The sequence below is a fragment of the Aptenodytes patagonicus genome, chromosome Z, assembly GCF_965638725.1.
Source record: "Aptenodytes patagonicus chromosome Z, bAptPat1.pri.cur, whole genome shotgun sequence".
NCBI lineage: Eukaryota > Metazoa > Chordata > Aves > Sphenisciformes > Spheniscidae > Aptenodytes > Aptenodytes patagonicus.
Genome location: NC_134982.1, coordinates 32,366,301 through 32,388,940, shown reverse-complemented (window position 1 = coordinate 32,388,940; position 22,640 = coordinate 32,366,301). Strand labels below are relative to the sequence as shown.

At 40.1% G+C, this 22,640-nt stretch overlaps 1 protein-coding gene across 2 annotated transcripts in view; it reads left to right on the top strand.

Annotated features, from left to right (window-relative positions):
* The first annotated feature begins 7,903 nt into the window (after positions 1-7,903).
* The window catches only part of PLGRKT (plasminogen receptor with a C-terminal lysine), a 29,227-nt gene continuing 14,490 nt past the window's right edge, over positions 7,904-22,640 (top strand). Inside the window, exons 1-2 of one of the 2 annotated variants that reach the window (XM_076361924.1) lie at positions 7,904-7,975; positions 8,284-8,370. In XM_076361924.1, the coding sequence (XP_076218039.1) occupies positions 8,290-8,370 (81 nt within the window). In that variant the 5' untranslated portion in view covers positions 7,904-7,975; positions 8,284-8,289. Of the gene's footprint in view, positions 7,981-8,283; positions 8,371-22,640 lie in introns of both variants that reach the window. The other variant, XM_076361923.1, reaches the window with a different exon arrangement.

Here is a 22,640-nt window from a genome sequence, read left to right as displayed (position 1 = left end):
ACCGCCGCCGCTCTCCGTTGCTTTCCTCCTCAGGAAAAAGGGTACCCGGCGGGAGCGGCACCGCACACCGCTCAGGCCGAGTGGCTGCTTGCCTTTTTTTTTTTTTTCTTTTTTGACAGGAAACATTGTTTCATGGTGAAATCATATGCTTCACTCCCCAAACGGATGACTTGCCTGATGAAATCTACTTAGGTGGAAGAAGACTGGTGCCAAAGGACTGGAAATCTGGATGATTACACAGCACCCGGGATGTCCGTGAAGTCCAGGAGCTATGTGCTGCTTCTCCAGAGACAAAGCAGCAATCCAACTTTATTTAAATAGCTCTGTTCCCTGCCACTTAAAGATCCTGCTGAGGGATAAAACTCCAATTCAACAACCTGGTAACACAATCTGATAATATAGTGTGGTATACAGTTCCTTTGCTGTGGTAATGCTTCTTATGTTATGAAACATAACCCTAACAAGATCTCTGCCACAACTTTCCTGAAAGAAAGCAACCCAAAATAAGAATATTACTCAGGACATTAATCTACCAAAGAACCATGGAGCCATTGTGAGAACAGTTTACTAGCGAGTACCTTTGCTGGGTGGAATATAAAGCAAATTCAAAACTGTAACCCATGGCAGCATGCGCGTGGCAGAGATGTGTACTGGAGGAGGGGAAGGACACCCAAGCCCCTGTGCTCTCTATGCCATAAGTATCAGGTACTGCCATCTGCAATAGGTAGTTAATGTTTTTATGGGCCATAAGCCAACAGGTGGTTGAGAAGCCACCGGGATCCTACCTGGAAGCCATTGGGTTTTCTGTTGATACAGCACATTGCTCTGGAGGTGCTTGACAAAGATCGGTTTCATTCACTGACTTGGGTCCAAATCTTCTGAAATCGTATAACATGAGCCCGTCAGAAAGGAGGATGTGGAATGTTAGGTTGTATGATATAAGCTCCTCTGCACCCCCACAGAGAGGCAATGGCAGGTGGGGGAGCCCAAATAACACCCTGTTCCTGTTGCGCCCAGGCCCATCACAGGAGATATCAGCCCATCAGAGACCCATCTCCACAAGCACAGAGGAGCACAGAGGCCCCAAGGCAGGTGGGAAGCCAAATAAAAGACTCAGAGGAAGGGACACCCTGCCTGGGCCCCTCCCAGGGCTCTCCCAAGAAAGCCTCAGCCCCAGGTCTGAAGCCCACCAGGATGAACCAACACCACAGCAACTTTCAGACTGAGGGAGCTGCTGCCTAGTGGTGTGCTGTGGGACGCATTATGGGATGCAGGGGAAGAGCATTTTGGCATTGCACGGGGCTCATTATGAGATGCTTAGCAGAGGAACCGAAGGTGGGAAAAGGGATAGATCTAATGGAATATAGAAACATTTTCCATACTGGGAACTAAAAGCAGCTTATGCACCGTACAATTGCATCCTTCCTGAGGCTTCTGGAGCACACAAAAGCAGCCTTGGATAGCCACATTTGGTTTTGCTGCACATCTCCCCTGTTTTCAAACAAGTACCTCAATGGAACTGTATGAAAAGGTGCATTTACCCTCAGTATGCTGAAGGAAGAATACAGATTAGACTAAGCTTAATGACAGGTACACTTAAAGTGTTGTTTATGGCCAAAGGGGAAACAGAGCTTATATATATAACTAAGAATTTTTTGCTATCATACCAAGCCTGCATTTATCTACACTACATAACTACGTTAGTCATAAAATCATGGCGGTACCATGCAAAGATAACAAAAATAAAACAAATTAGCCATAGAAAACAGATCACTTAGCAAAATTGCTGCCAGAGACAAGCCAAATAACACCAAGCTGCAGGCAGGTCGAGAAAAGTTTAGATAGAGCAGGCTTGAAAAACGTCAGCCCTGAGGCCTTGCAAACTCAGTACAAAGCTTATGGCCTGCTACTAGGAATGGCGATAGAGTATTACAGGGCTACATGGTAACAGCAGTTCTCTGGGACTGCAGGGATTAGCTGTAGTAGTTACAGTGTATTATAGCATATCTAGCATATGTAGTTTGTGTATTGGTCACATTTGGTACTTAATATGCAGTGTTACATGTGTAAAATCTTTTTGTGGATCTAAAGACTGCAGGTCAAACAGAAGATCGGTGACTGAAGTTAACACCTGGCTTTGCGAAGCTGCCTTCACCAGAAGGGCTAAAAGGTGTAGCTAACCAATACCTACTAGACCATGCCTCAAAGCACATCTGGTTCTCTGGAAATCCTTCTAACACCCCCCGGGACTGCTGTAGAGGGCAACCAGAGCCCACTGTGATACCAGCAACAGTGTCTGTGACCTCTGCATATACCATAGAGGAGAGGACAGCAACCTCTACAAACTCCATAATGATAATCCAGACGTGTTAGGGAACCTCTCTAACGGTATTGAGCATGATCAGATACTGAAGGGCTCTGTTAGACTAACAAAATACGACGACGTGAGAAGGACAGTACAAACAAAAAATGAAATGTTAAACACCTCTATTCTTCAGTTTCTTACAGTGAAGAAAATGCTTTCTAGTAAACACTAAATCAAATCCCACTGGAAAGGAAGAAGAGAATGAGATCATGGCAGTGGGTATCACCTGGTTAGCATTTACAGCACTTGTGATGCAAGAATCCTTTTCCAAGCGGAAAACCAAAATGAGCAAATACGATCTGAGCAATCATTATCCCTGGGAATTATTAAGCAGTGGCATATGTCTTTAGTAACTTCTTCACTTTGAAGTCACAGGGTGAAACAAATCTATTCTACATGTTGTTATCCAGTGGGTTCCTCTCCAGCTGTAGATTTCACCACCCAAATTAACCATGGAATTTGGATTTTGATTTTAAGAAATCAGGAATTTGATGAATAGGAATTGAAATTACCCATCCAGTTTTGTCCTTGCAGTTGAGAAAAGAGGCACACTGGTCATGGGAACTGGTGCCAGACATGAAGGTAACCAGTACAACTAATTCAGCTAATATTTTAACAAGCTTTAAATTGTTTCATAATAAACATGACATTTGTAAATGGCAAATTTACTTATACAGCTAAGTAGTGTACATAAAAAATAAAGCTACAAAACAGTCACAAAACCAGACAAAACAGTCACAAACCAGTCTGAGAAGTCTCTTTCCAGTAAGAACAACAAATTACTATGAAAACATTCCCAGAATGAAGAGGAAGCTTCTAGTTTAAGAACAACTTTACTAACCTGATAAATGCTTTAGTTAACTAAGAGGGTTAGATAACATTGGGACTTCCTTTATTGCAAACAAAAAATGCTGTGTCAAAGCTAAAGGTTCATATTCGATCTGTGTACGTCCTTGGATTTTCAAAGTTCATATATCTGTATACATTCACGCACTTCCTTTTTTCAAAAGTTGAGTAGTAAGAGGAAAACAAAAACCAAAAATTTTCAAGGATGTAATAATTTTTTGTCATTAACATAAGATAGTAGAAGTCTGGATTTTTTGCTGAACACTCATTCCCAAAATAAAACTAAGCAATTGTCACAAGTTAAAGAATTAATTATCATGGGGTTAAAAAAGTCTTACAGTCAATCATGTTTACAGTCAGTACACTTCTAGTGTACTCATAGATACGCTATGGTAAAACAGGGAAATTGGTTCGCTAAAGGCTATGAACTTAGGGCATTGATTTTTCTCTCTTTCAAACTATTTATCTATTTTGATCCAACAGCTTTAAAGTTATAACGTATTAAATAAGCATTTGCTGTTCCATTTTGGAAAATGTTGATAGATTTTGGAACTTAATTTTGTAGATAATCTTCCCAGTTCAATAGAATCAATCAGGCAGACTGATACAGATGTAACCTCCTTTCCAAATATTAATTCTACAGGCTATCTCTAGCATGATTTGCTTCCTTCTTAGTCTGGATTATGAAACTGAAGTGGATAATGAATTGTTTTACACCCAAATCATTAGGGTAAAATTCGAACTGATTCATCCAAGTGCACTACATATAAAGACAAGAGAAAGAACGCTTGCTTTCTTTCAAACATTTCTTCTGGTAGTTCTTCTATGTCCCTTTTTCTTTCTTGCCATGTAAAAATCACATTTAACTTATCCAGTAAACATCTGCATTGGCACAAGTTATAGTTATTTCCATTTTTAGGTTACTTAATTTTTTCAGTTAAGTACCACAGCCAAAATTTCTAAGATTTAATTATTTTCGGACCAACTATTTTTGGAGAAAACACATCATTTAAATCTTTTTAAAAAGATTGCAAGAACGAAGGAGACATGACTGCCTGGCTAATGGCTGCCAGTTTTGCATTACTACAAAATGTCTTTACGACTGCGCATGGGTCTTCTGCAATGGCAGCAATCCCTATAGCTTTCTGGACTAATGGGTCACTGCCTGCCCTCAGAAATGCCAATGATCCTACAACACCATGCAATATCTGATGTTGTCTGATTTTTTTCTGTGGACTCCGTATCACGACCTGACAGATTGGTGGTCAACAAGCCATAGCCTGGAGTCATTGAACAAGAGCCTGTGCCTAGGCTTTATACTGCTGTACTCCGCAGGACAACGGTTCCCAGCCAATGATGTGCCAGCACATCATGAATAAGGCACTGCACCAAAGTAGACCGCATCACCAGTTAACCCAGCTCTTGTTCTTCATTATGCATTTGAAACACAGTGGTAGCAATACACTGATGGAGGGGTAAGACCGGTATCAATCAGCCAAGCAGGACAGAGATTCTGGATTTGACTGTGGCTCTTCAGAGGTGTTTCTGATTTCCTGTGACAGTCACTCAAATGAGAAGCAGCAATGTGGCTGGGGCCGTGGGAGCTGGAACAGGACAGGCAGTGCTCCCCAGTGTGGTCCCATGAATATTCACAGTATCAGTGAAACCATACTGTTCAGCTCGTGTCTGGAGCAGCAAGCAGGTATCAGCAAGGAGAGGCAAGAGCTGCAGCCCCTGTTGCGTATGGGCTCCTCCCCAGTGTCTGCAGTCTGGTGTAGCTCAGACTGGCCTCCCCTCCACATGCATAAACCACAGTGGCTCTTTATGCCCTATGCGAAACTAGTCTTCATTCTCTCTGCTACTTCTTAAATCCTTTCTTCAGAAACGAGCCCCATTTCCCTAGCAATCAGCTACAGTTCCCCCCCCTGTTCTCTATTCTTTTATTACTGAAATCTGCTGCCCCATCATGTTAACCCCTCCACAGAAACCAGACCTCTGCAATACAGAGGTCTATTGCACTCTGAAATATCTTTCTGCTCAAGAAAAGAAGAAATTTGGACAGACCAAAATGGTTTTCTTGGCTGCAAGGGGCTCGGTGGGTTGGGGTGGATGATATCTTTGGTAACATGCTTTGAAGGAAAATTATATTCTCTCAAATTTACCAGTGAGAGACCTGTCAATCACAATTTTCTCCGATGAAGCCAAATTAAGGAACTACCTGTCACTGGCTGCCAGTGCAGTACTGCCATCTTGCGCGGAGCTGGCGTATAGCAGGAAATGTCTCCCCTGGATCCCTGCTGCACCAGTAGCAGGCAAGACCTCAGGGAGTTGCGTGCCACCTTCGTATTCATCACACAAGCCACTACTCCAACTCACCTGGAGGATGGATTCTTTTTCTCACGGATGGACAGGTCTGTTGTCAGCAGTGCGTAATTTCATCTACTAGTTATATTTTCTTCTATCCTCCTCTGTCTTCTCACTCTCTAATTCTTACTCTAATTCTTACAGAATTTCTCTCTCCTTCCTTCTCAGTACGCCACCACTTATTAATTTTTTCAGTTCCTTCCCATAGTTACGCTGATCTTTCAAACATTTTACACAACACCCATCACTCATGTATCTAACAGACTTCCACTTATCCTTCCACAAAACCTTACAACTTTGTTGGATCACAGGCATCTAGAATTAAGTACACGTAGTCCAGCACATCCTCCAGTTCTCTGCACAGGACTGTCATTTTGTGAGTCAGCTTCCCTGTTTCCCCCTCCCTTGGTTGTTGCTGTCATTCACTGTATCTTTATGACAGAGAATGTTTCGATTCCAGATACAACCTTATGCTCATATTAAACCCCAGAGAAGTTTGCCAGAACAGGGCTTTTCAATGTTCCTTTCCTATGATTGGCAGCTAGTTATTTTAGATAAACCAAGACTTATGCAAGGATTTTTACTCAAGTGAGCAATATAATACCTTCAGTAAAACTATTAACTGTGACCAAAACCCTCACTTTCAAAGGTGTGTGCAGAATCTTGGGCCAGATGCCTTCATCCTTGCAAGCGCTTACATCTATAAGCAGTTATATCAACACTTTATACTGTAAATTGACAATGGAAGTTTGACATGGACTAGACTGTCAAACCTCTGCAGCTGAAAATACATCCTACCATCATGTTTTTAAAGTTTGTATCTGCTTACAAACTAAAACTATGTGTGGTCAAGAGATTAAGTATTTTTAAAAGTCACAGGCATTTTCAAAATATCACAAAAAATCCCTCAAGTTCTTGGAAATACTTGAAGTAAAAATGTTAAGCAGTTTTCCACAGTAGAAAAAAATGTTTTTTCCTTACTTTTCTCCTATTTTTGCTGTGCTCTTAAAAAAAGGGGAAGGACGAAAAATGGGAAGATAGCTATCTTCTCAGACTTTTTTTTCAAAAAAACCCCACCTTTGCAAAAACATATCCATTTAGAAAATTAGTTAATACTAACAACAAGAATCACTTGCAGGTCAAGACGTTAGCAGGTGCAAGTATTTGAAAATGACACCCACTATGTCTGAATCTTGAACTACTCTTTCTGGACAAAGATGATTAATTCTTGTTTTATGCTGAGATGTCAAATTCCGCTATGAGGTTGTGTTTGAGGTGCCGTATATTCTCATGGACTGGTGCTGCAAACTTTAATGAGATACTCTTTAGTGCCAAAAGAATCCTGGGAATCCTATCCAGTATTTGTATCACTGTTTAAAAAGCCAACTGACAAAGCGTAATTTTTGTCTCAACGCTTTTTTAATTATGAAAATTTAATTTCTTTGGATTTCGAAGTCAGCCTTTAATTATGGAAAATGATGAAATGAAAACATTCTGACACGTGATGAAAGGCAGAGTAAGACAAGAAGCCTAAGTGTCAAAGGCATTTAATTCCTTTCTTTGCTAATTTACACTTAGTGCCTGGTTGCATCATGCCCGAGTTGTGAACCTGCCAGGGCCTGTGTATACGTTCAATGTGGAGAAGAGCTCACGGAAGTTTCTTGGGACAGTTTCTACAGGAAAAACAAAACAAAACAAACACCACCACCACCCAAAAAAAAAAAGGGGGGGGGGGGAGGGAATGACATGCAGCCTACTGCAGGACGGGCACTTCCCATCCAACGCATTTTTAATACCCACCCAAGCTGCAAGAACCAGCGTGAAACCCATCGCTTCTTCACACGTTTACGTTTTGAAGTTGCCCGAAACCTGTGACATCATTTCAATGCCACGATACTCCTCAGTTAAAAACGTATGTGGTACCCGTCCCACTTAAATGCAACCGCATTTTTTCAGGCTGCTGGAGGGTTTAGGGTTTTTACCTAGCTTAAAAAGAAAATATAAAAGGGCAAAGCGTTCCTGGTCACGACAGAAACCAACGGCCCAGGCACACACAAGCGGTGCCGTTGGTCCCCCACAGACGTTTCAAATGGCGGGCGGCCGCTGCTCGCCCTCAGGGAGCACCCGCGGGCCGCCCCCTGCCCCGCTCTCCCGCCCCACGAGGCCGCGGAGCACGAGGGCCTCTAACTGCTCCAGCCGCAGCAGGGCCGGCCGGCCGGCAGGCGCGGGGCGGCGGCCAGGACGGGCAGCCTGGCGCCGGCCCTTGAAACCCCGCCCGGCTCCGCCGGCGCCGGCCAATCGCCGGCCGCAGGCAGCGCGGGCGGGGCGGCCGGTGACCTGCCGCGGAGCCGGCCGCAGCCGTTGCCCTCTGCCCGTGGCCGATCGACGCCTCTCCCGGAGGTGAGGTGAGGTGAGGCGGGCCGGCCGGGCCGGGCCGGTGGCCTCCGCCTGGTCGCCGGGGGCGGGGCGGTAGCCGCTGGCGCAGGCCCGCCGTGCGTGGAGGGGCGGCCCGCGCAGCCGAGGCGGGCGCCGAGGGTCCGCGGGAGCGGCCTGTCCTCCGCGGGGCGGTCCGACCCGCCCGCCGCGCTCCCCCGCGGCCTGCCCGTCGCCCCCGGGCGGGCTCCTCCCGGGGGCGGGCGAGGCCGAGGAGAGCTGCCCGCGTTTCCCGCCGCGCCGGCCTCACCTGCCTCGTCTCTTCTGCGCTCCAGGGCACGATGGGGTTCGTCTTCTCCAAGTCCATGAACGACAGCCTGAAAGCTCAGCAGGAGTTTATGCTCATGAACTCACGGCTTCAGGTAACGCCTACGCCGGCGGCGGTGTGGAGGAAGGTCACCCACGGCCCGCTGTCTGCACAGAGCTGGGCTTGCGGCTTCACCTGCTGAGGTTTGCTCTCCTCCCAGGGTTAAAGGTGCTCCATTTACACACTCCGCCAATTCCGGTGTGGTCATCTAACACAGCAGGTTCAGATCTGTAAAGCACCTATTATCTGGATCTAACAACTTCATCGGAAGTCAGTGTTAACAAGTTGTAGAGGTGGAAACTATGCTTCTGGTAGCCAGACCCTAAAAATACAGTTTTGGAAACTCACCTTGAACAGTCCCCTGAAGCACGACTGGGCTACTCCAGTGTTAAGCAGCATGTATATGTTAAAGTGAATCAGTAACAGCATGGTTACTAAAACATGGTTACTATTCTCTTAAAATACATGAGTTAAACATGTTTCAACTCTTCCACTATACAAAATCTTTCAAACAACTCTTTCTTTAGGTTCAGTTAGGTTAACTGCAGTTATTGCACATTACTAGGAAGGCACTACACAGCTGTTCATTGTTTTAGAAACCTCAGACTAAACAGGGCATAGGGGATTGTTTATTCCCTCTCATAAAATAATAAAATAGCAGCAGAGAAAGAGAAGGAAAATCAGTTGGACTAAGGTTCAGAAAGTTGTGCTGAACAGAACTTACAGTGTAGCACTAGTTACAGCTTTCTGATTTGTTGTTAGGTATCTTATGATCTGTTACTTGTTCATATGTTAAATGCTAGAATGCAATCTGAAGGACAGCTGGAGATTGTCCCTCTAGTTTTGCATTTAAATTGAATACAGGTAAATTTAAAATGCTTAAGTAGTGATGGATGAACTTCCAATTTATTAAGTTGCCAGGAGATGGCACATTCTAGTTTTCAAAGCAGCATGCAGATAGTAGGTTTGTGGGATCACATGTAAACTGAACTCTGGAGGTGACCCTGGAAATGTGGCTAGGAAGGAGAAAGATAGCATAAAGACAGACGATATACTAAAATACTGAATAGCTCTTAACTGTTTAAAGAAAATAAACTTTTTGCAAGGTTTGTAAGCATAATTTTCTGTCTCTGCTGGGTTATATGTTTCTCAGGTGCAACCACAAGTTTTGTGTACAAACAATTTATTTTTTTCCCTATACAGAGGAGCTCCTCCCACCCCCAAAGTTTTTGGAAATCCAAATGATGGGAAGGTTTTCAGTTTTAGAGAATGATGATGAAATTAAAGTGGAGGCTTGCTTCATGATCTGCTTCTCTGCTGTGCAGAATGAAAGACAGAGTTGAGGAAACAGCTTGAATTCAGGCTAGCATTTGTAGGGTGCTGCAGGCTTTGAATGGCAAACAGTCTTTGGCTTCTTGACCCCAGATGCCTAACAACTCTAGTTCTAGCCCAAATGCTCAGGCTAACATTAAAAATAAACTTCTTTGAGGACAGTTACAAAAAAGCCCTTTCAAGATTGCACATAAAATTTGCAAGTTGCTCTTCAGGAACTCTCCCTGTGTTGTATTTCTTCTTTTTGACAATAGTAATAGTCAATATAGTAGATTTCTTTCTAACACTACAAATGCCTGATCATATCTGATTTGTACTATGTTTGCAGACATACCGGCCATGTTCGAAAACCTGCATCTTTTAAAAATGCATGAAGTGGGCATTTCATTGTTTCTCCTAGAATGCCCTCCCTACTAGCAATGATGGTGTGACATTGCCCAGAAATGAACTAATAAGTCTTTGGGTTGACCTGGAGCAAAACACAGCAGGTGTTGGTGACACAGTCAGAATCTGTGAAGGCTTCTCGTGTCCCTTGTAGATGAGGAGGAGTCATAAAGTTACTGTAAATTGTTTGGAACAGGATTTTTGTGTCAGTTTCCATGGCAGAACACTTACTTTTTTCTTTTTTCCTTTTTTTTTAAAAGCAAAAAAAATTAGGTATATGCTCTCCTCTGAATGGAGAGAAGATAGAAAGCTGTTCTGTCATTGACTTATCCTCTGTGGAGCATTGTAGGTTGGAAGGAGACCATTGCAAGAATAGGAAGGCGAGTAACATGACAGAAGTTGATAAAAACCCCTCCAAATGCCAAGTCTTGGTGCATGCTAAAGCTCAGTCAGTTTTAGAGTCGCTCTGATGTGTGCTGGACACCCAAACCAGCTCGACTACTTCAGAATAGGAGAGTGTTAAAAGATGTTGTAAAGTTGTGTGCATGTTTTCTTCTTTATACCCTCTTGGGATAACTCTGAAAAGAAGGGATTGTGGCCTTGTAAATTGTATCTTAATGCTTTTTGGAAGAATAATAAAAACTCAGCTGTCAGTTTGCCTTGATGTTGAAGGACTTGCCAGTTGTTTGTATTGTCTTTGGCTCCAGAATGAAATACTAGTCTGTATCAAGTGGAGACTGTTTATGGTAGAAGTTTGTTGAGGCTTCATTTTTATCGTGAGCCTGCTCCTTAAAGTGTAACTTGCAAAATTCTTTCCAAACGCTTACTATATCAGATTTACAGCTCAAGCCTAGCATATGGCCTTGCTAAGTGCTTTTAGCAAGGCTGAATGGATAAGAGGAGGTTCCAGGTCTCAGAGCATTTATAGCAGATTATTTATTTTCATGAGCTATGTGGATGCTCTTAACACAATTAAAAGCAGGAATTTCATGTATTTCTTTTGTTGAAGTGCTATGTTCTGTACTTTCTGTTCTGGTTAGACTTTTATTCCTTGCCATTTTTTTCAACAAACTGAATGTATACCTTGAAAAAGCTATTTCAATAACTATTTACTAAGAAAGCCATTTTCAGATGTACAAGGCAACCTGGAAAAAGATACACATTTTGAAACTGGCAACTAAGAATGCAGCGATATTTGTGGCTGATCATTCATTCCTCAGTATGGATTAGAACACTTTAAATATAACTTTTTTTATTTGATATTTCTAGACAGTGACATTCCTTGACCAACAGGTGGGTGTCTTCATAGGAAATTGGCTGAATTCACATACTTTGAAGCTTGCTAAAGACTTTATTGTGATGAGACAGGCTTAAGTATAATTAGTGCATAATAAAAGTACATTGTCTTCAAGTAATTAAAAAAATATTAGAACAACCTTGTATACTCTTTATGTAGTGTTATTTAGAGTGATAAGCAGAATCATGATAGGTAGCCATTGCAGAGTACAGATTAAAACTTTAGATTTAATTTCTTACTGTTAATGAATGTGATTCTAGGACTACATAGGGCAAAGCTTACTAAATTAACTTCGCACTACAGAAGAATATTTCTGTGCTGATGTGTAAAAGACATTCTAAGTGCAAGTTAAAGATTTTTACTTTAGGGTATAGACATAAAAAAGCCCAAGCTCACCTGTGAAATTTTTGCCAAGCTTTCTCATGCATGTAGAGGAATCAAAAATGCTTTCTTTTGTCTTAAATGGAACCCCACTAACTCAGTACTATGCCACTCCCTCCTTGTCCCCGCTTCCAGGTTAGATTTTAGTTTATGCCCTGCTGTTATTTTTATAGAGGTAATACTGCTTTTGGCTCTAAAAAGTTGCTTTTTCTTGCTTTGCTTGGGAAACTCTACAGAGGGGAAACCAAGTCAATTCCCAGGTTTCCTGTATGTAGTCTGTCTGTAAGTACTCAGTGAACTACACAAAAGGTAACCCTTCAGAGGAGGTGGCTGATATTTTGTTTTATAAGGGGTTTTTTGGGTTATTTTTCCAGTGGTTTTATGAGAGTTGAATGACGTGAAGATATCTTGATGTGCGTGGGAATAATACTGCGTAGTAAACAGTGATTTCTAGTCTATGAAATTAAAAAAATTAAGTCCTTGTAGCATTTTAAATCCTTGGTAACTGTTTTCAATTATATCTCAATGTATAAGGTGTTTTCTTACTTAATGAGAAGAAATTTTTCATTGGAACTCCACAAAGAATTGGTGGTACACTGAGTCCTTTAATGACTAGCCTTTTTACTCTTTCATATATGAGCTTCCAACATCATTAATAATGAGATCGGAATTGATGACTAGTTTATAGTTTTGTTATATCACTCTTTTTTTTAACGTGAGATGACCAAAATGGGAAGGCAGTATCTGAGTTGTTTGCCATATCTTTATGTATAACAATCATACCTAAGGGATTAAGCACTCTCTTGACGTTGTCTAGCTATTGAAGTTTTTACCTAGATACTGTAGTGGGAAAACTGTACAAAAAAAGCAATGAGGAGAAAGAGAAACGCTGATTTTGGTCAGAGAATGGAAGAGAAAAATCTGTTGTATAGTGAACTGCCTAGTGAAGTGAAGTGAAGTAAATAAGAGCAGGTCAGCTCAAAAAGCAAGAATTGTGTAGTTGGAGTTTAAGCCATGTGGAAAATATTAATTCCTAGCTTTGTTGAATTGCTAAATGTGATACTGATCAGGTTCTAAACAGTGAACTTCTTCCTCCAATAATTTAGAGTACAAGGAATTCTCTACAGTATCACAGACCATTTTTATTCTGTTTTAAAAAAAAAAACTGAAAAACAGAAAATGAAAAACCTCTGTGTTTTCTCCAAATGAAACAATAAATCACATTCCCCCATCTTAAAAAATTGTTCCTAGTATAGCAGCACAATAGGAGCATTTTGCTGTCGCTGCAGATGTTAAGTAAGCAAGTCTAGAACATATCTGGACCTAAAGCTTTTATGAGTGACAACATGCCAGAGTTTCTGCAGTGTTGATGGTTCTGGAGAAAGGAGGCCTGTACATGCACAAGTACACATGTACACAGCCTGAGAAACAAGCAGGAAGACCAAGAGCCGTTTCTGGTCACAAAACTGCAACATCATGGGAATAACTGAGACGTGGTAGGACAGCTCATGCAACTGGAAATCTGTAATGGACAGATACAAGCTCTTCAGGAAAGACAGGTAGGGAAGACAAGGAGAAGGACTGCCCATGATGTGAAGGGGTAGCTTGTGGGTTAACGTCAGAGGAGAGGCCACAAAACATGACACTGTGGTAGGAGTTTGCTGCAGACCACTGATCAGGGTGACGAAGTACATGAAGCCTTTAAAAAACTGAAGAAAGCCTCTGGATTACCAGCTCTGGTTCTCATGAGACTTCAGTCTCCCTAACATCTGCTGGAAGGGCCATAAAGCAGGACATAAGCAACTGAGTACATTTCTGGAAAATGTGAGGGATAACTTTGATACAGGTAGGTACTGGATGGGCCATCCAGGGCTCATGCGCAGCCAGATTTGTTACTCACAAATAGGGAAGAACTGATTTGGGGATGTAATATCAAAGGCAGTCTTGGTTGTGGTGGCAAGATCAGGGTCCTGAGGGGACTGAGGAAGGCAGGTAGCACAGTGCAGACCCTGGACGTTGGGAGAGCAGATTTTGTCTTATTCAGGGAACTGGTAGGTGAGATGCCATAGGAGGCAGCTCTGGAGAATAAAGGAGTTCAGGAAAGCTGACATGTTTAAAGATAACCTCCTCCTAGTGTCCCTGGCAAGACAGAGCCCCTGGCAACAATACAGGCTAAGGGCTGACAACTCGGGAGCAGCTCTGTAGACACGGAGGGGACATTGGAAGACAGCAACCAGAGCATAAGCCAGCACTGTGCCCTGGCAGCAAGGAGAGTCAAAAGGACCAAGAACAAGAGCTTTATAAGCAGTAGTGCAGCCAGTAGGTTGAAGAAAATGGCTGTTGCCTTCTGTTCAGTGCTTTGTTAAATGCATTTAAATACTGCATCCAGTTTTTGCCCCCCTTCTCCTCCCCCACTACAAGAAAATGGTAGATGACAAGGAGCAAGTTTAGCAGCGGACCATCAAGATGGTCAAGGGCTGGAGCACTTCTTGAGAGGAGGCCAAGTGAGCTGGACTTATTCAGCCTAGAGAGAGGGATGCCTTCTGGGGTGCAGGATCCACAGCAGCCTCCCAGCAACTGTGAAGAGGTTATCAAGAAAGCAGAGCCAGGGTGTTCACAGTGGTGGATTGCAGGAGGGTGAGAGATAGTGGGCATACATTGAAACAGGTTGGGGGAAGCAGTTCAGACTGAATAGGAGGAGAAACCTTTTCCCCTGCAAGGACAACCCAGCAGGGGAGCAGAGGCCCAGTGAAGCTGTGCAACCTCCATCCTTGGAGGTTTTCAAGACCTGACTGGATAAATCCCTCGGCAACCTGGTCTGATCACATAGCTGACCCTGTTCTGAGCAGGACCTGTTGAAGTCCCGTCCAACCTGAGTTGTTCTATGGTGCTCTGACTACCATGGAAGCAGGCACAGACTATGGCCCACTGTATTTTGTGGATCCTCTGAGGTAGGATTTCCTGACATCTGCTTCTTCCCAGACTGAGAATTATGACAAATTACCACTTGATGTCTGCATTCCTGTTGAGTACCACATGCACAGCAGCAATCTGTTGAAACAAGCCGTGACTTGGTCTAACTTTTAACTGGCAGTTGTTAGATAGACTTTAGGTATGTGTAAGTGATACTGATACAGAAGTAATATCACAAGGAAGGGAATTCAGAATTAAAGCCTCAGTGTGCCCTGCATGGCAGATTGCAAAAACTAAGCAAAAATCTGGTGGTCTGTGGGAATAATTTACTTCAAAAAGGAGTGTACAATCTCCTGTGTATTTTGAAAGTTTTATAATATATATTGCTGTATTCACAGGTAGAGTTTCCCAACACTGCTTAATATTACGTATCCAGCAGTAGCACATACATAAATCAGTCAAAATGAGCAATTCCAGTAAAAAGCTATAACCATTATTTAAGCAAAACTTGTTACAAAAGTCTTGCTTTAAGATTTCAGGAGGTTGGTTCTGCCAGACTTTCAGGGCAGATCAGACTGATAAGAGCGGAAGACTGGAGGACTGGAATTCTTGAAAAATGTAAGTTTTAGGAGGAAGTAATAAAGGGGGAGCCAAAAATCACTGAAAGTGCTGGAAAGAAAAGAGACTAGTTAGTGCTTAGGGCGTATCATTGTTTCTGCGGCTAACAGATTTTTTGTTGTTGTTTTGGGATAGCAGTTCAGAGTGATTTGGAGTTTTGTTCTGTAGAGTTTTGGGGTTTTTTTCCCAGCAAGAGAATTCCTTATCAGACAAAAGGATAATCTTCTCTGTGGGAAAGCATAATTGCATTCAGGAGTCAGAGATAATCCTCCAAATTAATCTTTGATGGGAGCCACATAACCTTTGAGAAAATAAACAGGCTAGGAAAATAATATACTTCTGACAAATTTTGTATTTACCCATAATAAAAATGTTTGATTATAACCTCCTGTCTGCAATATGAATCTCTGGATAACCTCACTCCTCTTCTCTTGCCATCCCTCCTCTCTCCCTATTTTATTATGTCAGACTGTAAAGTGCATTCTTCTCCCCAGGTAATATTGGATAGCCAGAAAACAGCCATAGATCTGCTTTCATAGCAGTTAGTCTTTGGGAGTTTATAGACTTGCTCCCTGGGAGCAATGGGATAGGTTCCATACTCCTTGGTGAAAAAAATGCCAATATCAAGTAAAGCTGGAAAAGTAAGGGATTGATTTTTCTATTTTGACAATGTGGTGCAATTTTATCTTCTTTTCTGAAAATCCATGCCAGCATCTCCTTGGTTTTCAAATCTTTTCCCTCTTTTGGGGTCCCCAACGTCATATAGATTCACTTTGAGCCATGGGAAGGCTACATTATCCTATCCTAATGAGGGTCAGCCGGTGGTATTGAAGCTCCTCTGCAGTTCTGTACCTAACTGGATATATTTATGCTGCTTTCTCTTTTTTTTTCGCTTGGTGGTGTTGGGGTTTTTTTTCTGCTTTGTTTGAACAGCTCCTTTTGAAGCTTTGGCAGTGATGCAAAATAATAAGGGAAATAAAAACTAGAGGCATTTTTTCCTCAGTTAGTAAAAATTGTTAAGTTGAATAGCTGGGCAGATAGTATAAAACATTGCTAGGGAAACTCATCCTCCAGTGCAATAATGCATAGTCTGACTTTTTAAAGATGAAAAAGAATATAGCAGTTTCTTCTTTAAGTGAAACGTTCTTTTGGACATAGCACAGAAATGCTAAAAACATATTTGACTCTTGCAGATTCTGTACCTGTAGAAATAGCTTACTTAATTCATTGAAATTATAAATCACAAGATTTCTACTTCTGAAAATGACTCTTAAGTGTTCTGTGCCTTCATCTGTTCTTCAGCTCTTGCCTATGGAGAAAGATGTATGTATTTTGCACTATGTACAAGCTATGGCACATGCATTCATGATTCAGTTTGAAGTGAAACTACTGTTGAGAATTTTCTATGTCTGCAAATGGCTCTAATGCTCTCGGTCTCATAAGAATATGCTTTGGAACATTATTTTATCATAACGTTAATGTGTAAACATTAATTTCATTAGACTAATTTGACGTTATAAAAGATGTGTGACAGAAGTATTTGTATTTGGAAAAACTATCAAAAACTCAGTGAAAGCACAGATAAATGCAACTTAATATCATATTTTTTCTTTCCTCTATACTGTCAGCACTTGGTTAGAGGCAAAACATAGCATGATTGCCTTACTTTCCTGCCAGGGTTGTATTGCCTTAAGAGGTTTGCATTGAATGGCAATAAATGAAAGGAATGAGGCAGTTTTCTTTTCGTGTTCAACAATTTGTCCTTAAATCTGAAATGAAAGTATAGAAGTACCCTGTAGCAAGCTTCTTAATAGACCATGTCTTATGACTAAATTATATTGGATTGTTTTCTGAATTAAAGTAATAATAGTAGTAAAAAAATAAAGTCAGACCTATTATAAGTGATGGAAAAGGACCAGAACATTTCGATTTATATCCAGACACTCAGCAGTTTCTCAAAATAAAATCTGACCATAATTCAGTGAAATGTTGTTTGTATAAAATTTTGCATTGGAAGGTTGGTTTAGTATTCTGATTGTCTTGATGAATTAGAAAATGCCTGAAATAATAGGCAATGGTATAATAGGTAATAGAATAAATACCAGTCCAGACTGTTATATCCAAGAAGGAGAAGTTAAATGGATTAACTGAGTATAAGTGATTAGACTTCAGGGGCTTAAAAAAGACCTAAGTTTTATATACTTGTGCATAAATATTGGTATATTTTTATATTTATATATTTCTATGCAGGTATATAAGCTGAGTCAACATCACAGATTCTTGTAAAAAGCAAATGTAATTGTGGATTTATTAACCAGGGGATAAAATTACTCAATTTGCACTACTGATAACTTTGCTGGAAAAAAGATTTTGATACTTTTAATGAGCAGACAAGCTGTGAAAAGTTCAGAGGATGGTAGTAAGAATAATAAAGGCATTAGAATCTATGAGGAAAGGATGAAAAAAAATGTATTTGTCTGATGCTATAAACACATCTGTTATAAATTTTAAGTTTGTGTGTGTTGGTGGCGTTTTTTTAATCCACTCATTTTTCTCATACGTCCTTCTAGAGATACCGAGTCTTTCGCATTGCAAAAGCAAGCAAGCAAGAATTGGGATAAATATTAGGAGACTTTGAGTGTGTAACTGGCATTATATGGGTTAGTAAGAAAGGCAGTGAAATCTGTCAGTGGTGGTCTTGATTGGGACAAATAAATGTCTATTTCAGCTCCCTGCTTTCAGGCTAACTTTAAAGGACCTCTGAATATGCTTTCTAGCCTTATCCTCATGACTATGCAAACACAGAAGCTGAAGTACCTGGACAGAATGCAAGTCCAGTTAACCGAGGGCTGGCTAGTATGTAACGACTCTTTCTTTTAGATTTATTTTGCACTTAATACTGTTTCTTCCTTAGCAACATCTCTTTTCCAACCTTACAATTTCTAACCAGCTCAAACACATAAGTAAATGTGATAATCTTTTTTTAAAATACAGAAAATACCTGTTTTTCAGGACTTAACACTGATTTCTGTGTGAATGCTATTATATCATACTACCAGTGAGATTTTTATCTAGCAAAGATTACAAGATGTTGTAACTTCAATTATACAGCTGTTTGTTATTGGTGTTTGTTTTTTATCTCAATGTCTTTTTGAAAATGCACACAACAATCGTAAGGTTTATATATGCCCAGTAAGAAATAAGTTTAAACATTTCAACAGGAATTTTAAGTTTCTTTCTTATTGGGAAGTATCTGATACTCTAGTTATCCTCCTAGTGGTTTTGAAGTTCTTACTTTTTAAGAAACAGAAGTTTCTGTGGTAACATATGTGACAGGATATAGAGAAAGAGACAGCTGAAGCATTTTAAACATTTGTTCAAGTGAAGAATGAGATTACTCATTTAGCATAGATGAAGTACAAGCAGTATTTGTACTTGCATAGTTAAGAAGATAAATGTTTTTTTTTATACAAATATGTACACCTTCCTTAAGTTACTATTTTTGTGAGATTTGAATTGAATAATGGATTCTACTGTCCTTAGGATATATTAATACATAACACTTCACTGAACTTCCTTTACTACTGCAGATACTGAGAATTTTGTGAGGGAGAGATGAGGGAAACCTGACTTATTTATCAGGCAGCTTGATGATCCTCTCTGCCTTCCTCTCCCCAGTTAGTTTTAAACTGGGAAAGAATTTGTATTTGAGGTGAAGGTTTTATATGCATAATTTTTGTTTCAGTTAAATTAAAAATGTATTAAGAATGTAAATATGCTATTACAAGATAGGTCAGTAGGAGTTTTATGACAAACTAGACACACTCTGTTTTAGTAATTCAACATAAAGACAAACGCAAAATGTTAATGAAAACCAGAGGAGAAGAAAACAGAACTTTTAAAAAGGGAAAATATTAATGTCTGTTTGATATGTAGTAGACTAAGAGTACTCCATCTTAGACAGGTAAGACCAGTTGACCTAACAAGCCTATCATTTTGTTCTTGGTAGGGACCTGTATCTTTTACATGTTCCTCCTTATCCTAGGATGCTTTTTGAGTAATGACCTAAAAGTAGGAATGGAAAAGAGAGTATAAGAAAGTATGAATAAGGGCAGGGGGAGATGCTCTCTGTTTTATTTGAAGATGAAGTATATTTGCAAATAGCACTGTGGGATTCTGTTGGGTTTTCTCTTAATAAATTCAATTAACCCATTACTTAGTCAACATACTATTGATGATTTATCAGTTGATCATAAAATGAGGTGGCTGTTGAAAGGCGTATGTGTGCTATGTTTTGACTCTTGGCAGGAAGAAAAATGGCTAGTGTTAAAATGTCAATGAGTTTCTGAACAATAAAACGTCTTTTCATGTTTTATTACTTTCATTGATCAAAAAAGAAAGAGAACTGACACATGCTTCTGCATAGGCTGCTTTCTATAGAGTCCTTCCTGTGCCTAATAAAACTTTCTCTGATGACGTTCTTTCCATCTACAGATTTGCCAACTTTGCTAGTAAAAGGTCAGCCACCTCCACAATGCTACCTGAAAACTTTAATTTTTCCTAATGTCTTAGACACTGGAGTTTTGTAAGTCCCTAACCACTTCCTCTCTAAAGTTTTCACTGAGAACTAGTCAAAAGGATTTTTTTTAAGTTCTATTACAATGAAAACAATTGTTCCTGTTCTTGCATGTCAAGTAAAATGTAAGCAAGCTTTCCCTTTCCTGACTACTACCATCCTTTTCCCTTTGGGGTGGGAAATAGCTAGATTTATTTTCTATTGACAATATATTAGTAGTGCTTATGGCATCTCTAATGCATTTGTCTTGAAGCATTAGAAAAATTGTTCTGCCCTTTAGGTGATCTAGGCTTAATTCAGGAAATAAATGCTCTCTGGTAACAATTCTATATCCTTATTAGTTTGCGTGCATCAAATGGAACAGAACAAGATGAATGATATCTGTACAGAGGAAGATTAGAACAATCTATCTCACAGGAAAAAAGCCAGTTTGGTTGGTATCAGCTGGGAGATTGTATACTCTGCCTGATCACTGTAAAGAAATAAATGCAGTGGTTTACAAAGAGCAGATTTTAATAGCTTTTCTAACATGCAAGCACTACCAGCAAAAGATGCAAAACAGACTGATTGCTCCACCAGTAATGAGACAAATGTTAATTAAATCTGTTCAGTGGAATCAGTTCTACCAGTCTTTTTGCTGGGGAATATCTGTGACTAGTAGGTATCATTGTGAATGCAGCTTGCTTAGGTAGAACTTTTGTCTTGCTTGGAGGTGCACCTGCAGCTAACCCTTACACATGTAGGCTTAGTTTGTTTGGGGGATTGAACTGACTTCAAAGAAAAAATGCCTTCTAAAGCTGCCTCCTTTAATGCTATGAATTTTCCATTGTTCCTTCCTTCTTAGTAGAGCAAACCTACCATTTTAGTCTTCTGCTGTTAAGTCCACTGAAGTTGAATCTGGCCATTTACTTGTTTTTCCATGAAATACTATTTCTTGAATGCTAAGGTTTTTTTTTAAAAAAGGGGGGGGTGGGGGAGGAGCCCTGTATTGAGCAGAACTCTTAAGAGCCCAGGAGGTACAATGGATAAGTAAAGAGAGCTTACACGTATTTTAATTCCGTAACAAAAATGATGTAAAGAGAGCCACAGTAATTTTGCAAGTCAGAATCTGAAATAGATAGGAAGAAACATCATATTTGCAGGTTTTGTTGGTATTATAACACCCTTTCGTACCGCAGTACCATTTTATAGCCATTTCTTCTGGTTTTCATTTTTGATTCAATGCTCTAAGTCTTTATTTCTTTTTTAAAAAACAGGTTCATGAAGCATACAAGGAGCATACCTAGAGGCATTATTAGGGGATGGAAATAACAAATTGAATAGTTCTTACTTATTTAGTTATTAGTTAGATTTCGAAATGATTTGATATTGTAATGTTAACTCTTTCTCTTACACTGCTTGATCTATTTTACTATTCCTACAACACAGATACCTGTTTTTTACATAACTGGCTATCCAATGACTTTGGTTTGTCTTTATAGAGCTTGTGTAAAACTCTTGAGAATTCTAAACACTGATAATAGTACCTTAAAACTTTGCTTACTCTGTAAATAAGATTATTAAATGCAGGTGGAGGACACCCTTCTTCACTCTGCTGCATGTTCATTTGTCAAAGGCCACACGGGCAAAGCGTGGAAATGCTAGGTTACTGCCAAGAAATCTTACTTTCATACCATAGACCATTGGATTGAGCCTCTCCTTTGCACAGCTTAAAATGTAAAATGGATTTAGGTGCTTTTGATGTTGTTTTCTTTTTATATGGCATGTAATTCCAGTAACTTATTGACAACAACAGGAATAGAAAGGATTTTTTTTTCAGTGCAATTTACATTCTGGTTTGTGGCTAATATTGTGAGACCCCTTTGTTTTTATGATAGCTCTTAGCTTGCAAATATTTTGTAATGCGTCTTTGCACTTGGAAGCTTTAAAAATTGAGTTTTCTTTTTAAGGAGTGTAGTTTCTTGCAGTGCTAATAATTTTAATTGCTCTGTGTACTTGATGTGAAAAATATTTGCAAACAAGCTTTGAAGCGGTAGGATAAAACATTTAAGTCTGATTTATTTCAACTGTTTGAACTAGAGGCCCATTTCCTGACACTTCTGTGTGCATGCTGGTTATAGAACCAAGCAGACAGTGCGTAATTATTACAAGTTATGATCTCCGTATTGCACTCTGGTGGCTTACAATGGAGGTGTAAACATAGGTATCACTATTCTATTTTCCATTTATTTTTGCTAAACAACCATTTGCAGCAGCTTCTGGTTTTGCACATTGATTAGGAAGGATGACACCTAGGACAAGTCACATAAGCCTTTAATCTTCTGTCTGCTTATGAAATGCCAGGTGCATTGCTACTGCAAGGGGTTTGTGCAGTTACTTAGCTATACTACCTGCACACCAACTTCTATATGTGTTTTATAAGTGATTTGTGGATTTTTGTATGTGTGTGACTGTCACATTTTTGAAAAATTAAGCCTTATTTTCATTGTGCCTCTGAGTACTCAGAAGTTACTAGTTGTTTAAAGAACGCTTTCAGAGTCTCTGATCATTGAAAAACTGTGAGTGAAAAAAACCTTCTATTATAGGCACAGTAGCCATGGCCTATAACAGATGTGCAAGAGATTAGCCTGTGACAAAACTGGAGGTTCTTTTAACATGAGCGTAAGGATATTCCCAACAGTTTCTTCATGTTTCTCAGATTTAGATAGTGAATTTCAGAATTTAAGCAGAGACGGTGTATATTTATCTGGCTGATAATTCCTTCTAAGGTAGATTAATTGCTTTTCTGTCTGAATATCTGTTTACCAGGCTGTCAGCATAATTA